The sequence below is a fragment of the Pseudopodoces humilis genome, chromosome 14, assembly GCF_049639895.1.
Source record: "Pseudopodoces humilis isolate 2021_Gansu_Grassland_sample_001 chromosome 14, ASM4963989v1, whole genome shotgun sequence".
Taxonomy (NCBI): Eukaryota; Metazoa; Chordata; class Aves; order Passeriformes; family Paridae; genus Pseudopodoces; species Pseudopodoces humilis.
In genome coordinates, this window is record NC_142213.1 from 9,116,129 (window position 1) to 9,134,498 (window position 18,370).

Genomic DNA, 18,370 nt, shown 5'->3' on the forward strand with positions numbered 1-18,370 from the left:
TTTTAAATAAATGACAGTGCATTTGCATTATTTTTATTTATTTGAACACTATGATTTAAGAGCCTAAATGCAAGTTTTTCCCTTTATTTCTGCAAGTAGCACTGCAATCATAACTTACAAAAATGTTTAAAATACAAAATGTACATGAAATTACAATACAAGGCTCTGTAAACATCTAGAACTTAATCTTTATTGTCCCACATTTTTAAATATAAAACTTCAATTTGAACGATTTTCGAACCTCAAGGAATGACATCCATTATGAGTATCAAAAATAGAGTTTCAAAGCTTTGTATCAGAACAAAACCGTTTTTTCATTCTTTGGTTTAAAAAGGGTGGCAGTTCCCCTGATAACAGGTAAGCTTTACTACAGAAATTCAGATTGCTAGTTTATGGTAATTTCAGAACTCACCCCTGTCCCCCTGGATTAATATGCTACCCTTTTATTTTTTTTTTTCCTAAACATTGATCTTTGACCCTCCTTATAGAAAAGCTACCTCATCATTAAGGCTTTCCTTCAGGATAATCTAAATTATTAAAAATTTTTGGAAAAGTTCTTAGGGAGAAGACAGGATTTAAGGGCAAGGAAGTGGATGCCAACAAAATATTAACAGTTGCCGGGTTCTGTTGTTTAATTAAATTTGCATAGTCCAATAGAGATCGTGTGCTTTTTATACCACTAAAATTATACAAGATTAACAGTCTTTATCTACGTTATCACACAAGCTAAAATAAAATTAAGACCCTTGTATTGAAGCTTTTACAAGGCAAATACAAAACTGCTTTAGTATCCAAAGCTATATTTTTTTAAATTTCATTTTTAAATAGGAAAGCATATCTATGTCTACAGGCATCAAGGTATTTAAAGGCATCAGAAAATTTAGTGCATAGCAACTCCGGATTGTTTGGGCTCCTATATTTTAGGTACAGTGTGAATTCCAGCTACTTGGAGAACTTGCAAGGAGAGTCTGTACCAGCAGGATAAAGGAGCATAAATCCCATACAGTATGAAAAGCTTTTCAGTCAGAATTCTCCTACAAACAATGGTTAATGCAAAAGACCCAAAACATGAATGAAAAGTGGAACATGCCTTGCCACCAGCACACAGTCTGAGACAATTACATAGTTTACAGCATTGTGTGGTTTGGTTTGTTTTGAAGGTGTTAAAATTTAAGTAGATGTATTTCTGAGCATGTGAATTCTTTCTAGGATCTTTAACATATGTGAGTAGAGGACAGAGTAAAGCACCATTGCTGAGGGACAATTACAATATCACACTTTTCAGATTCCAGCCCTGCCAATTATTTCCTGCAGATGTCAAGATTTGCACCACTGAACAGTACATTCACAAAAAGGATGCTTAAGATTCCCAGCAGGTACATAGTGGCCTTACATTAAATTGCTTGAAATAATTATAAAACATCAAGTTAGTAGCCTCAGGCTGTGCTCTTAAAAGGAAGTACATGATAAAATTACAATTTTACTCACTTAATATATGGTCTTTAAAAGTTCATGATTCAGCTACTACAGAGATGTGATTACAGCTACTGTAATGGTATTCCTTGGGCACTGACTTCACTCCAGGTGTAAGGTTCTGCCTGTAAAAGGCTCAATAGAAAGTTTTCCCCAGTTGCCAAAATGCAACATCAGTAGAAGCTGTGCTTACTCTCCCAGGTGTTATAACTCAGCACTGGTCTCCACTGTCAGACCCTTTCATTCATTTGAAGTCTACAAAGGGCATGTGCTCCCTATGTGCTAAACTGCTAAAATGGCCACACCTGTCTGAACTGGATCCAATGCAAATATAATTTCTGATTTTCTAATTCTTTGTGTTAATTAATTCTTAATTTTTGTTAGATTGTCATGGCTCACCGAAATGAGCAATTAAAAGGAACACCTTGGATGTTCTGAGGTTCCATATAGTGCTGACCTTCCTTTGCCATGACTGGTTTACCCCGTGTGCTCCATGGAGGGAAGTTCTGTTAACCAGTGATTCCTGGGGGAGGGAAATGTGTGTGGCCTCCACAGGCACAGGAGATCCTCTCCATAGAGTCTAATTGGGAAGAGATTCTTAAGTAATGATGTAAACAGATTGTTTCAAATTCATCAGATTATAGGGATTAGGGAGATGCATCTTCAGAGCACAGCAGGGAGTTTACTGCTGCTGTGATGACTCTTGTGTATTTCTTTGGTAGCTCCTGATTCATGCCTTCACAATTAAGCATGGACACATTATACTGCCTAGCCACTACTTCACAGTAAATTACTTTTTAGCAAACTGACATTTACAAATAGGCTGAATTTAAGGAACTCTAACTGCCATCTCTGTAGGACTTCCAAGTGGCATGGTTGGGCATACAGCATATAAAAGATACAGATGTGATCAAATGATTTATTGCATTGAAAACTTGAATGCCACTGAATTGGTGATTTCAAAACCATATTCTGCAGGGATAATGGGAACATTTAGATCCTCAGCAAACATTAAATTTTCTCCTGTATCTAACATGGCTTTGATGTTGCTGTTCTTTAATCTAAAATCCTACTGCTCAAATTTGATTACAAATGTAACTTTCTAAGAAAAAAAGCTATTTCAAGAAGGAGCCTGTGCTAATAAAGATCAGGAAGATTATCCACAAAGTTATAAAAGTTAAATTTTGGAATGTAATTTCTATCCCAACACTTTCATGATGGAATGGTCTTTTTGCAGCCTATCAAGTAACATCTTCAGTTTATAAACAAGTGCAGATCTACATTTGGCTTTGCTTCCTATGAATCTAAGAAAGAAAACACTACAGTATTCATATACACAACGGCTTCCGTGGCATTGGCTTCCGATGACAGGTATGATTTGCCACTGGAAGATCTTATTAGAAAAAAATCAAACAACAGAAGCTTTAAAGGCTTTCCAAAAGGACCAAAAGGTGTTACAAATCATCAGTTACAAACTATACTACCTCTAAGGGCAAGCGGCACACTGAAGATGTGCATTAAATTGTCTTCCACGTTCAGGACTGTGAATATTATAAGAGCAAACTAACATCTCCACACATCTGAAGCACTTAAAATATAAAAGTATTCTATTTAAATGCAAAAAGCAAAGCTTGTTTGTAACTTTAAAACAGTTAAAATATCTGGTGTAGATTCTGTGTGTCCATTTTAAGAAGTCTCTTTACAGCATCTGAGGAACTATAATTAAAATGCTCTGTCTCTACATCAAAAATGTAACCCACTAACAGGGCTTTGCAAGGATCCACTGTTCCAGTTCATAAAGGCCACAGAGTTGGAAGCACAGTAAGTCTAAAGAGGAAGAGGATGAAGAAATACTCAGAGAAACTGTGAAGTTTTCATGGATGTTGAGTTGTTAGCTTATCCGTTACTGGATTCCATCAGATATTCTCGTCTCCAGAGATCCAGGACACGTACGTGCAGGCTGGCTGGCCACTGCTGTTCCATGTGACACTGAGATCTGTGACATATCTCTTCCTATGATCTCATTCACTATAAAAAAAGAAGAAATATTAAAAAGTGACAGTTTTTATGCTTTCCAAAAGGCAGAACTCATCACTATAACCCTTTTAAAAAGAAATACTTTCAGGGCTAAGCCTTGAGGTTATTACATAACAGGAGATGAATGAGGAGCCTGGCTTCAGGAACAGTTAAGCAAAGGGGGAGAAAAGTCCTGCCATAATTCATGCTGGAGACTCCCTAAGCCCCTTGAAGAAAATAAGCACATGAGTATTCATGATATGCAGGTAACTGAAAGGCACAGCACAGGTCAGGTTAACTGAGATTTCTCCACAGAACTCCTTCTGTTCAAGAGTGTGACAAGCACAACAAGTAACTCTAACAACTCCTGGCTCCTTCAGACCAATTACAGAACTTCCTCAGAACTTGGATTCAGGTTAATAAAATATTCTTTTTAAGCACTATATACCTATTAATTTGGGCAGTTTTCTGAATACTTGCATTTCTGAAACCACAATAACTAAATATTATCTGTCAATTTCTCTACAGTGAAGATTTAGGATGGTCTAATATGCAGGCCAGTTTATGTATCCATGTGTGTCAACTTCAGCAACTTTTAATCAACTTGTACTATTTAAAAATGACAGACACCTCCACGAATGTGACAAAGTTAACCTAAGTTATTAAGAAATTACAATCTTGGAGTCTTACTCTAAATCCTATATAATTGACTGAAGGGCAATTGAGGCTGAAAGATGATACAATTATAATTTTAAAGGCTAAAAGTAGTGATAGAAATGTCTATTTTACAAAAATGGAGCTTGGTAATGTTATCAAAGAAAACTGAATAACATTCTACATGGACATGAAAAATATCACATTAAATAATAATGACAAATTTCAGAAAAATATTGGACTATAACCAAGCTCTAAATTATTATTTCATAGAAGCAATGAGTCCTGTTGATTTCCATTACTGAGTGGGCAGTAGGTTGTAGTTTCTCTTTCCCAGCAAGACTTTGAATAGGCTGAATTAGAGAGGTTTTTCCTTTATCATTGGCATAAGTTTGCTCAGACCTTCTATAAACAGGTATTTAATGGATCTTTTTGTTGACTAAGGACCCTTCTTATGTTTAGAACATTTTGTTCTGCTAATAAGCTGCTTCTGTTGAACATCTTAACAGATTTGGAACTCAGGCTTTTGCTACTTTGTTCTCCATTGGGTAACTTTACAGAACAGTGTTGATGCACTTCACCACCTTTCTTAATGCTTCCTTAATTTTCTGTAGCAGGATTTAGCTTCCTACCAACCATTCCTGTCTGGTAGAAGCATAACAAAATCAATCTACAGGTGGTGTAAATTGCTCTTTGTGTTTATAGCACTGAACAGCTTGAGCACTGACTACCCTTTGTGGCAGCACGATCCTATGTGATTCTGAAAGAAAATATATTACTATTGTGAATATGCTGAAGTCCATGTAACATAGAAAATCCCGCTCTGAAAAGAGGTGGTGTCTATATTCTTTAAAGCTGCTCGGGAAAGTTTTGAAACCACCTCTTGTCACAGCCCTGTGTGTGACCGAGGAGGTGTTTGTTATCCATGACTCCATCGCTGCAATGGTTTTCTCCTCAGGAGTGCAAGGACAGCTTGTTACACACGTGGTACTGAACCCAAAGGTTCTGACAGGTCACACACACTATGGAAAAGCCAATTCCCTCACACATTACAAGATTTGCAATTTATCTGGCTTCAAAAAAACCTGTCATTCTGTGAACTTAACTGTACTACGACACTGGAAATTGTGTGACTGCAGGTAGGGCACTTTCCCAAGTGTCTTTATTAGGCCAACACATTGCATAAGTAAACATCTGCTAAAAAAACCCACAAGTTTTTTTTTATAGATTAATTTATAGATGATTATTCATAAGAACTGTGCTCCACCAGCTTCTGTCAGGGGATTCATTAGCTTGCTCTAAGGACCTCCAACAGCTCTTATCTACTGAACAGTAGCTTTGTGCAAATCAAGTGGCCCAGCTGTTCAGTACTGCTAAAACCTTCATGAGTGCTACAATAAAAGCATTAAAAATAACATTTTTAAGTCCAGTATTTTGAAATTATTAGTTACTTCCCTTAAGTTTTGATGGCTGATCTGTATCTGTACTAGCACCATTAGCACAAACTGGTCCGTCCTGCACTGTTTTGTAGTTCCCACAGGCAGAGGTGTTTAACTGAACAGCACGTAGCCATTGGCACTGCATTCTCCTTAAAACACATTACACTGAGGACAATAGCTGGTCACATGGGGTTTTATTTGCCAGGCTTCTGCAGAAATCATTATGTAGAATATTAAAGCTACAGGTTAGTTTGTGTTGCTTTGTTCTAAATAATCACTACTGAGCTGTTTATAAGAAGCTGTTTAGTGGCTCAGTGGGTTTTTTTGCAATACTTTTAACATGTGATGAATACAGATTTATCTGGTTTACATGAATTTCCATTAGAGACATCTACCATTTCTTAGACAAATGCAGGACCATGTCTTCATTCCAACAGTGTATTCTAGTGCAGGAATCTTACTTGTTCCAGTGACTTTGTAAGATTTGCTAATTTATAAAACCAACCAGTATTCAAGTGTGCTTTTTTCAAAGTAAGTATGTGTTCTGCCAGAGCACCCTGTAGGCCTCAAGAAAAGGCCAAAATGCTTTTCCTGCTGTGTCTGGACATGGTGTTTTTTCAGAGACTTTGGCCTCTCACCTAATACATCTTCCTATTCTATACTTTCCAGGAATGTCCATTTCAGCTGTCTCAAACTCTGTACCCAACAAATGGAGTGGGGGGAGCCTGCAGACTCCAGAAGACTCTCCATTATTCAGATGAGGGTAAAAATAAAGGCACAAAAAGCAGAACTTGCAGAAGGCAGCAGCTCAAATCAGTCTCTAATCTTTCATGGCACATATAGTATTCATATAATACCAGCATTATAAGAACTTGTCTTTCTGATGGGGAATGGTATAAATTAAAGCAGTTTAAAATGTAAATCATGTAATCAGTAAGAGGAGATAAAATCCTGCATAAAAATGTACAAGGCTGAAGACAAAATCATGCAGCATTTTCTTTTTTGCATCAAAGGCCAAAAGAGAAATCCAAAGGTCAGTATTTGAATGTATGACATGTCACCTTCTTCCAATGAGGGGCAAGCACACAACATGTAGTAGTCTGTGATTAAAACTGAAAATTTAATTCATGAGCATAAATATGGGTTTTCTACAATATTGTCTAGCAAAACTCAAGTTCTTCAGGTGACAAACCGGGACAGGAACAAATTTCAACAATTCTGAGGAAGGACAAGCTCAGGCTCTACTGCTGATGCTTTACAAACTGAAGAAAATTACTTTTAAAAAACCACTTTACCCCACCTCTCCTAGTTTTGACTGCAGGGGCTACTCTGTCCTCAAAATATAGCTAGAAAGCTTTCATACTCCTTTTGCTTAACTGTAAGAGTTATCCCATTAGCAACTAGACACTGGAGAAGCAGCATGCATGGCTTTGTTAAGCCTCCTTGTCTTAATACTATTTCCTTTCTTCAGCATAAGTTTACAGGAGATGGCTGCCGAGCTTGTTTGGGATTCAGCAATACAGATCTCCAGGACAATTTTCATGTTCCCTGTGCTCTGCCTGCCAGGTTCATGTGTGTTTTGTAGTTCATACTTTTGCTGCCTCTTTGGAGAGAGCCAATTCCATTAAACTTTGGATGAACAGTTGTGCAAGTAGACCTTGACTTTTCAGTCCACTGCCCCCTCCAGTTAAATCCCTTCCTGTTTGGTATGTGTGGTGCCAGGTGTTGATCCCATAGCTCAGACCTCTACCCACTCCTCAAGTCAGGAGGAAATAGAAATGTCTTACACACTAAATCATTACAGAGCCCTTGCTAATATTTAGTAATCATTTGGTACCTACTGATACCTAAAATCATTGTGGATGATCAAAGTCAACTGAGTGGATGACATCAAAAATGTTACAAAGCCTTTTCTGGGCTAACAGTCCAGGTCACTAATCCTCAAATAATGACTGCAGCAGACAAAAAGAAAGGGGTGCACACAGTACACTGTGCACACATGTGGCATATTCCTCCATACAACATGGATAACTGCCCTTTGAAAACTTGTCAGATATGGCACAGATCAAAATGTGATACAGTGGGTTTTTAAAATAGATTTTTTTTAAATATTGGGCTGTGAAATGGAAATGATTTTAACAACTTTTCTGTCTATGTAATTGACCTCTCTGGCAGTTTTCCCAGATTTCAGAATTTCAGCTGTTACTTTATATGCAAAAGTTTCACCTTTTCCTCCCTTAACATTTATCTAGAATGTAAGCTGGCTAGCAAATTTATACTAATAGTTAAAAATAGATTGTGCAGAACAGAAGTTAAGTTGGTGCGGAGAAAATCTGCTACAGACACAGCAGACTGGCCTGGTCAGTACTGGTGATACTGCCATATTGCATTGCAAAGCTTTTCCCTCTCTGTGCTGCATTGAAAAAGGAGCAACACACTGCATTGAAAAAGCAACAAATGTCAGATAGAGGCTCCACCCTACAAAACTAAGAACTGAAAAATATGAAGCAGCATCCTAACATCAGTATGGGCAGAACAGAGTAAAGGTAGCTCTGACTTTTGGATCTGTTGTAAAATAAGCTATAAAATAAGAGATTTGTTTTACTGGGTTCTTCCCATGGTTTTCATTTCCCATTGTGCTCTGTTTGCCTGTTTGCAGTCCCTGCTCACTGTACAAGTGGAAGCAGCTGCAGCAGCACTGAGGCCTCCCCTGCCCCTGAGGCCAAGCGAGGGCTTTGCCTCTGGTCACTGAAGGCTTGCACTGGACAGCTGACAAAGCCACAGCCTGACAGCCAGACTGCTCAGGATGAGCTCTTCAAACTTTGCAATTTGCAATCCAGAGTTTTAAGACCTAAAGTTAGGTTGAACAACTCAGCCATTTGTGCAGTGAGTGACACCCAGAGCTATGGGTGTTGATCCTATCAGCTGTCCCAACACTGACCAACCCCTCTGGTGAAATTCCCACCTACAGAAAGTGATCCATGTTCACTGATTGCAACAGAACATACTTGTCTGATTTGTGTTACGAAGCATGACATCATCATGAAAGCTGGTGCTTCTAATAATAAGTTCCTGATTGTTTTGGATAAATTAACCCCCCCCAACAATGAATTTAGAATAACAAGTTCTCTTAAGGCATTTTTAAGTTTGAAGTTCTAGTATCAAAAGTAAAGGCATTACCTTCTTTAATCAAATGCAAAGCAGAAACTAACATGCTTCTGAATTGCTCTGTATCTAATCCCCCTCTCATTGTGCTAAAAGACAAATATTTTGTACCAGAGCACAAAGGAAAACAGAAAAATATCTAAGCATATATATTTTATATAAGAATATAAGAAAAGGAAATTCCTGAACCAACAGTCCTTTCAGGGAATAATGCAAATATTTTTCCTTGCTGGAAGCCACTAATCTACTTTCTACAGGACAAGCAAATCTCTTCATTGGCAGTTGCCAAGCATTTTAGGTTTTTCTAAGTCAAAAATACTGCCTGAAAACCTCCATGGAGAACTTCAGGCAAACCAGTTCAGATTATAGACCACTAGGATGCAATGGGCAAGAGCAGACGTGTAAAATACAACAATGCCTCCCCAGGGTGTTCCACCAACCTCCAAAATGTGTTTTTCCCAGGGAGTTCCTGAGTTAGAGACAGTGTCTTTTGCACCAAATGGTCCAAACTGGATTTTTCTCCCTGTGGTATTTTAAGGTATGTGCAAAATTCTGTCAACTGCAACATTCTGTGACAGCAGATTCCAAAGCGTAACTCCCTATAGCAGTAGCAATGCTTTTTAGCTGTGCTGAACTTAACCCAGGATTACTTGGTGGTCACTTAATGGTTTCTTCTCCAGGAATTATCTTCCATTACCTTTTTTGTGCCCTCCACTCATTTTATTAAATTTGGCATTTTCTCCTCATTCCTTTTTCTGGCTGCAGAGTTCTTCTAGCAGATCCAACAACAGGCATTCCCTTTGTGGCATCAGGGACAAAATGGGGCCACAAAACAGACCTAAGGAGTAGCATTTTCTTATTCTCTGCTGTTCCCTAGACATTCCTAGCATTTATTCTCCCTTTCAAGACTACTTTTAACACTACTGAACAAGTTTTCATAGAACTGTCCATTTTAAATTCAAGACAGTTTTAAATGAGAATAGTTAATACTGTATTGATGAGTGCAGGTTTTATTCTTTCCCTTATTCTAATTTCCACTTTTTCTCTAACTACCCATTTTTTTTTCTTTTCAAGTTTGTCACAGTCTGTGATACTGAAACCGCTCCAAAACATGATTTAATTTTTTCAAAAAGTTTTTATACACTCCTTTCAACCAAATAAAGAGATATTTCCCTGTGTGGGTTCTCCTCATGATTTGGTACTCCATGAAGCAGTCATCTCATTTACCCCTCCTATAAAGGGTGACTCAAGTATTCCATTAGTTATTTCCTGCCTTTGTAGATGCTCTGATCTCCTGCAGCACACTACAGTCACAGTCGCTCTCCTCTTCAGCAGTAGAATTTAGAAGCTGTGCTCTTCCTAATTTAAGCCTGAAAGCTGGCTCTGGAAGAATTCTGTACTGGCAGTGGATATAGTTAACTTGTCTGATTTGACACTGAGCATTCTTCAAGGTACAAAACCATCCTACTTTCCTCCTGTGATCCTATCTCTTGTATTAATACCACACTACATTATGTAGTATAAAATAGCCATTATTTAAATTTTAAAAAATGCCATGTTTCTCAACTGCATTTGTCAAATGCTAACACTTGTGTGTAAACGTGTTTCTCTCTGTGTCTGGGTTTCTGTTTGTGTGCCCTTTTTAAAAGGACCTATCAGCATATATTTCACAGGCCTAAATTTGGGGTTTGCCACCCTATGTGTTATTTTTCAATTGGGGATACTGGTATTTGAGGGTTATTTTATTATTAGCCTGAATTTCCATTTTTCAACAACTCCTACTCTTCAACAATTATTCTGAACCTACCAGATTCTGAATTGCATAGGATATAGTGTAGAACACTGAAATAATCTAAGTTGTAACTTGAGTTTTACTCATTGATTTGCTGCTTCAAGACATAGGAATGTCAGCTTGGTGTACAGCCTTTTCCTGGCTTTGCCATCCCAAACAGGAGCTACTTACCTTACTAACAACAATTTGATAGGTAAGGAAAGCAGAATTAAGTTTCTTGAAAGCTGGCAAAAGACCACTGTGATTTATTTCAGTTTCACAAGCAAACTTAGGATTAGTCTACACAGTAATTGTGTGAAAGTTTTATGAAGAGCTTGGTTATTTTACTGTTACCAAATCTACTGTACACTTACAGCTATTAACCTTTAAAAATCTATGGAGAAAGAACGTGTTATAAGTGTTTATAATGTATTTGTATATGTATTGGAAAAAAAAGGACATTATAGTTCTTTGGCATATTAAGGATGTTTGTAATAAAGTGAAAACCACTGAAGTCTGAACACAAACAAGACCAATATACCATGCAACAATTTCTAATATTGTTAGTATTTAGAAGAGTCATAGTGCATAATTATCTTGCTTATATGTGAAATAAAGAAGCTGAAATAATAAATCCAGATATTCTTACCCAATCATACTGCATATTCGACTCTAAATCTTGTAATGAACCTGTATTCCTATGACTGGTGGTGCATGCCACTGTATTCTATCTATTTAAATTGACATTGTTTCATCTTTATGAAAAAGAGAAACATTCAAAATTTCTCAGTTAACTGATCTGGCCACTCTTCTACCTTGCCCATATTTGGCTTAAGATTTTCATATCCTCATCTGCTGTTTTACTAGATCCTACAGCACTCAGGAAGTTCTGTGGCACCTCTGTATACTTTGAGTGGAGGTTTTTACTGAATGAGTGCACACCTGGTTCACAAATGCTAAATTTCAAAGTATTTCAGAATACAGAGGTGTCCAGTTATAGCAATACTTCAGTAGTACACAGTGCTTTTTATTTGCAGCTCTTAAAACTCTTAAAACACTTTCCCCTTTCCTTTGTGCTCCAATTTCAAACATTGAAGCATTTCAGTAAGCAGACTCACCCTCTAGATTTTCCACATAGGAGTTGGACATGAGTGCTGAATGTTGAGTCCATTTCTCTGTTGAACCTGATGGCTGGTATTCCAGGTCAGAGATAAAACTGTCTGTGTCAGAGAAGAAGACAGACATAACTACTGACTGGACTAAACCAAGAAGTTACAGTTCACTCAACCAGGAAGTGACTTTCATTTTTCTTTTAATAGCACTAAATTTAAATACCCCGTTTCATTCACAAACACTGCGTATGTGACATAAGTAACTATTTATAAGTTATCAGAGTGCCTATTAAAAACAGTATCACTTAACTTGTATATTTACTTGTATAGTTACTTTTCATTTAGCAGCCAGAGCCATAAAGGTTAATTTTTTGGATGTCTGCCTAGGTGCATCATGAATACATACTAATTAAATCTGATTTTAGTATTTGTGTTTAGAACATTCCTCCTCCAGTTTTTTCAATTTGCTTTACTTACTGTGGTCAAATCAGAAGTACTTGGGGCCCTTGACAGCAACTCCAGAGTAGGCAAAAGAGTCCTAGTAAACAAAACCTTTGGTGCCGTTTTCCCTCTCCCGTGAGCACAGGGAGCTGTCGCAGCTCCCAGCCCTGGCTCCCCTCTGTGTCCCCCTGCACACCCTGCCCACACTCGGCTCTGCAGTCAGCCCACCACAGCTCCAGGGGCAAAACACCAAGTGTTAGCATGGCACAGGTGGCTCCCTCAGACCTGGGCCACGTGAGAAACCCTGCAGGTAGTGCAGAGCTGCATTGCATGGAGCTTTTCCTAGAGGAAAAATCAATGTCAAATAGTGTATTCATTATTTTAACCAACAAGTCTGCGTTTATTCAGCTGTGATTAGTGGCTGTGCAGAGTTTACAACGGGGTTGGATTTGTTTTTTTATTTTCCTGCCCAAGACAGTGTTGCAAGTTTAGTCAACTAGGCTTTAACGCAATTAACAAAATTACTCTGGACCCTGGCTAATTTCTGCCTTCTGGATAGAGGCACACGCTTGTTTTGCCAGCATGGTTTCTAAGCCCTGCTTAGGGATGACTCCCGGGAGAACAAAGGAATCTACCCTTACTTCCTTCTGAAATTCAAGCAGCTCAAATTACCTCTTTGGGTGACTTCTCACGCTTAATTGTTCAAAGTGTAAAGTTACGTGTGTTTAAATGGGAAGTGGAAAGCATTATCTGGGTTTCAATGAAAATGTCCACTGCCATTGTGAAGGAAAGGAGTAAATTAAGGACAAATTCTTGTCAAATAATAGGAGATAAGAAAAGATAATTTCCGCCCATCAATTATGGTAGAAACAGCAAGAAAGTGATACTTAAATAAAGATCTAATGAATCCAGGGAGATGAGCAGGAAACTGTCTCATGATGAAACAAATTAACTGCACCAACAGCCCTCTTTAGAAAGGTGAAGCTTTCAAAAGAGCAGACAACAAACACTGAGAAAAAGCCTCCAGAGGGAACAGTGGAGTTCATTAGCTCATGAAGCAACAGCCTCTGCACCATAAAGACAGCACAGCTTATACAGTAAGGATTATATGTCCTGGCAGGGAAATACGTTTCTGAGCAATTTTTCTAATTAGTTTCATACTTAGCAAGATCCTGAGGTTCTTGCGTGCACTACCAAAGCTGCTGACAGTGGTGAGTGTTTGCTTTTATCAATCCCTGACAAATTGTGCCATGCACAGCACACACATCTCCAGCCAGCCCCTTCTGGAACAGAGCATGCACTGTCCTCAGGCACACACTGCTTCTTGTTTGGGACACAAAGCAACAGCCTTTGCTACTGTGTGATACAGCATAAAGATTTTGTTCTACACACACACATTAGACACAACTTGAGGTACAACAAAAATATACATTGAAAATACCTTTATACTTTGTGATATCCTAAACATTTGAGAAAGCTTTTTAATACCTTAAGCACTACTAAAATACATTCTGTAACCAAATCATGTAAAACCAAAATGAAAACTAGGATGTTGAAACAAAAATCGAGAAAAATGACACCCAGTAGATCTGTTTAACTGATCAAAAATTCATACTTTTTTGAACAACCTCGCTGTCCAGTCTTTAAGTAAAGAAAGATTAAGAAAAGCTTTAAACCCTCAATTATCAGTACCTGGTCTGGGTCAAAGCAGGAAGTCAACTTAAAATTAGAGTTCTGCTATGGATACAGGCAGACCAAGGAGCTCCTGAAGTCATCCCATTTAGTTTTCAGGATCTCCTCCTACAGGAGTTAATTAACTTCCTATTTTTGTAGCACTATCTGATTAAAAGTTTAGCCTGTGTATATCCTTCACTGCTGCTGAACTGCAGGATGTGTGGGCTGTGGGACATAACCTAGAAGATGTACTGGTTTTAGAAAAGTACATCTCCCAAAATATTCTAGAATGCATGATCGTCTGCAGTGCTGCTTAAGTGAGTAGCACAGAGTGGACTCTGCAAAAAGAAGTTTGATACAAATTGTTTGTATTAGAGGACAGGTGAGTGAATTGCTCTCCTGACAGAGGTAACAAGGATCGGGAAACCTCAAGGAAAACCATGGACAGACTGCAGCACACATTTCCTGGGACATACACCTTCTTCTGTCAGCTCCAGACAGAACTCTACCAACTGAATTTATTTGAAGAATCCCTGCAAATACGTCACATTGCTTAGCGCAGTATATTTAGCCTGGTTTTGACTCCACATGACCAGCGAGTGTCAACTTTCCCTAACAAAACAGAAGAAGCTGCCAGGCTCTAATTAACCCCCAGTTGTCTGTGCTGGAGCAGCCAGCTGATCATGCTGCTCTGAGACCAAACCACCCACACGTCAGGCCACGGCTGCTGTGGCAAACTCCCACAGACCCACATGATCGGTTGCCTTGCAAGCCACCATTGCAAGCCACAGGCCAGGCTTGCTTTTAGTAATTTCATGTTTAATGTCAACTTCACTAGGCAGTACTATTTTTTTTTTAAATTAACTGTACGGAATGTTGGAGTATAGTTTTCCTGTGCACATTATGTTTATAGCTGTACAGCAAACTAAATGAGCCTGCAGAATCACAGCACCAGGTCTGCAACTACCTGCCACAGTAACAAACAGCCAGCTCATGGCTTGGCTATGCTGCCACACTCTGCAGTTCTGTATCCTGCTGAAACCAACTCACTGCAGCCTCTCACACAAGAGGAGAGCTGAGTCTGACACAGAATTCAGCAAAAGCCTTGGCTCTAGAAGGCTGTGCAATGGAAAGTGGTGCTGTAGGGTCTGTGTGGATTTTTTCCAGGGTCACAAGGTGAACTGAGCTCCTTCCAGTTCTGCTGCAATTGCCAGCAGCCACACCTTGGGACAGAAGTGCCACCTGCACTGATGGAAGAAGTCTCTAACCTCTACTAATTATTGAACCGGAATCTTTTTGAGTTGGTGAGCCAGTTGAGTTACATTCTGTGGCTTTCACTGGGAGAGCTGGCCATAGACACCTGAGGATTTAGCTGACATTTTTACACATTAGAAATCTGTAACTGGTCTTCTCAATGGATGCCTTGCTGACACAGATTTTATGGACACAGTGAGTGAATCCCCTAGAAGATATGGTCAAAGTACCCTTTAACTGCTGACAACCCCTGATGCAAAACATTTCATTTTTGCTTGCTGCTCCACCCTTCAGCTTTTAAACTATTGCTCAGTCTGGATCTTTATCTTGTTCAAAGCACACATTTCTCAAAGTAGATTTCCATTCTCCTTCAATACCTTTCAGGTTCTGCCTTATCGCTTCAACATCTCACTGCAGGACTGCTTTTTATTGCTGTCTCATACTGCTTGACAATACAGATTTAATAGTCAGAATGCTAAGAGAAGAGTTTGAACACAACTTTAAACAGTTTATACTGGTATAGTTTTCAGAATGCCTTTCAGTGCAGGATTGTTCTGAGAGTTCCAGGCACAGTGTAGGTTAGAGTCCTTAGCCTTGCTGGGCACACTGCAAGGTGCAACACTTTGCTCTGTACTCAGGAGACAATAAAATCACCTCGGATTTGAGATGTACATCTCAAGTTTGAGCTGCTCTCCTCTACACTCCACCAGACTCCAGCATTCAGTAGTTTCTGTGCTTCTGCAGCTCTCCAGTGGCAGGACTCTGCCTTAATTAACACTGATCTGTAAATGAGTAAGTTTTAAATATAGACAGAAATACAAACTGTAGTCCTTCTCCAATATTTTCTTATTACTCACCACTTTGATTCTTCAGAAATTAAGCTGAAGCTATGGTAAAAAAAGCTGCCTGCAAAGATGTACAAGTCTTCTAGCCAAAATCAGAATAATCTCAACTTCTCAGCAAGAGAATTTATCAGCTAGAGAGTTATCACAGAACTAATAAAATGAATGAATGCTAACGGCTTAGAGCTCTACATGGAATGTGTCTTATTCCATATTATTCCTTATTCCAAAGCAGCCTTGTTGCCTTATATACACAAAGTACTTAGGGGATTTCTAGTTATGATTTATAGTAAATGCACATACTGTATTTTCTAATCTCCAGCTTTATGTAATGGAGATGAAATGAGTAACAAGATGTAAGAGGATTAGTAGAAGGTCATCCTGATTTGCTGAATACAGCATAACAATACCTTAGAAATGGTTAAATACAGGTGTACATGTTAGAAATCTCATCACTGTAGAAAAGCATTAAATCCAAGGTAAACTCCCTCCTAAGCTGCAAACCACAAAAGATTAAATTTGAGATCAACAGTATTGGAACAATTTTAAACCTAAAACTTGACAGTGGGAATAGGTAAACCACTACATTAGGAGCACCTTCTAAAAACAGAGGGGGGGTAGAAATTAATTAGGCCTCACCATATAACCAGACTGAGTCTAACTGAGTCTAGCTTTTCTTTCAAATGAGGAAGAAACTTTACTAGATGGGTGTGCAGCAGAGCCCAGTATGGATGATGGATGCAGGAAAGGCCAGAAATGACCAGCTGCCTGTTTCCTGTCACTTCAGCTGCCTTGTTTACATCTATTTGCAGCCCTAAACATTCCACTGTCTGTCCAGGGAAATGTTAGCCTGAGGTGTTGGCCAGAGGGCTGACTTGCTGAAAGACACTAAGGGAAAAAAGGTCCAGCACACCGGAGGATAAAAGAGTAGAGGGGACAAATAAAACTGCATGAAGCTGCTTTTACTTAGTTCCAGCCCGAAAAGTTTCTGAGCTTGTGCAGCCTGACTACTACAAAATCTTAAGCAGAAAAGAGAACTTTTTCAGAATGCTTTTAAAGTAGTGCATACAATACTACTTTGAAATTGTGTTATGTTTCAAATGTTTTTTATAATGCAATTTGAATTTTGCATCTATATGACCTCATGCATTTTGATCCCTGGTTTCAAGTGAATTAGAAGGTGTTCCTGCAGGATGCAAGGATGGGAAGAAGGGGAAAAAAATGAAATTCAAAGTGGAGATTAGAAAAGTCTTAAGGATATCAACAAGGAGCTCTTGAAAAACAAGACAATGAAGAGTCAAAGTTCAGTATGGGGGGAAAAAGGAAAGAAGCGTCCTTTGCGCAGACACATGGGCAGGATGTGCCTTTCCATTCACAGGCCAGGTAAAGGGCACAGGAATACAACAACATTTAAAAGGATTCTCTACCTGGTCACTGGCTAACACCTTGAACTTTGCAGGGAAGCTGCAAATGTGTTACACTTTCCAGGAGATGCTGGGTCAAGACTAATCCTGATGCTCTTGGCTTGAGCACTGACGGATGTGGCAGCTTTGTATTTCTGTATTATGTAGTGATTTGGAAGGGGTTTTGGTGTGTTTTTAAGAAAACACCTGAATGTTGGCTGAAGAGGCAGTAAGAGTCACTTCCAGGGGTCTTACTTAAATGAATTTATGCAACTATTACCTACACTGCCACATCTGGAGGTGGGTGAGGGTTTCCCAGTTTTGTGGGGTTTCTTTTGGTTGAGATTTAGTTTTTAAGAATTTTAAATCAGATTCTGTCAAGCTACACCGTAATTCTGGGATTAACTTTGTCATGGGGCAAAACTTCCATCCTACACTGAAATTTTGTAAAATATTTTTTGAAATATTTTCTTGGTAAAGAAATAGGTACTATTTTCATATTTAAACAGTGCGCAACATTACTTAAAAGAAAGAAGATAATTTATGCTTACAGAGCTTTTTGTTTATTTTAAGACTATTGATTTAAATATTTAAGGCCGGTAATCCAGATATGATTTAAAAATTTTTTGACTGGCTTTGCCTTTGTGTTATATTTTGAGATATTTATTTGCCTAAATAATTAAGCCAATTTATTTGCCTTATTTACTTACCTCTAAAATACCTTTTAGAGGTAACCCTCATAAACCTATTTTCTAAGTAGAGCTTTCAGGTTTGATGTATTAGTTGGGAGAACATATTGTATCAACACTAATTTTATATATGTAATTATGTTTGGACTTTTTTCTTTAATTGTTGCAACATTATTGTTGAATAGCCTATTTGCTATTTGTGCCTGGCTCTACTTGTACAGAAACTAAAATTCAATTATACATGAAAAAGAAATTTTAGAATTATTTTTTAAACCAGAGTAGTATGTTAGATAAATTACTGAAAAAAGTGTTCTTGTCTAAACATGGTTTTTTTCCTTAAAGCTGATTAAGCAGAGGAAGTATTCACTGACATTGAAAGAACTGAGCAGCTTTGCTTCTTGTCACTGTGCCCTTCCAGACTTTTGGAACAGCAGGTT

The 18,370-nt window shown here is 38.4% G+C and overlaps 1 protein-coding gene across 2 annotated transcripts in view; it reads right to left on the bottom strand.

Annotated features, from left to right (window-relative positions):
- NFATC3 (nuclear factor of activated T cells 3) overlaps nucleotides 1-18,370 on the bottom strand; it is a 64,846-nt gene continuing 46,476 nt past the window's right edge. Inside the window, exons 10-11 of one of the 2 annotated variants that reach the window (XM_005526343.3) lie at nucleotides 11,637-11,738; nucleotides 1-3,501 (exon numbers count right to left, since the gene is read on the bottom strand). In XM_005526343.3, the coding sequence (XP_005526400.2) occupies nucleotides 3,377-3,501; nucleotides 11,637-11,738 (227 nt within the window). In that variant the 3' untranslated portion in view covers nucleotides 1-3,376. The remainder of the gene's footprint in view (nucleotides 3,502-11,636; nucleotides 11,739-18,370) is intronic. The other variant, XM_014255489.2, reaches the window with a different exon arrangement.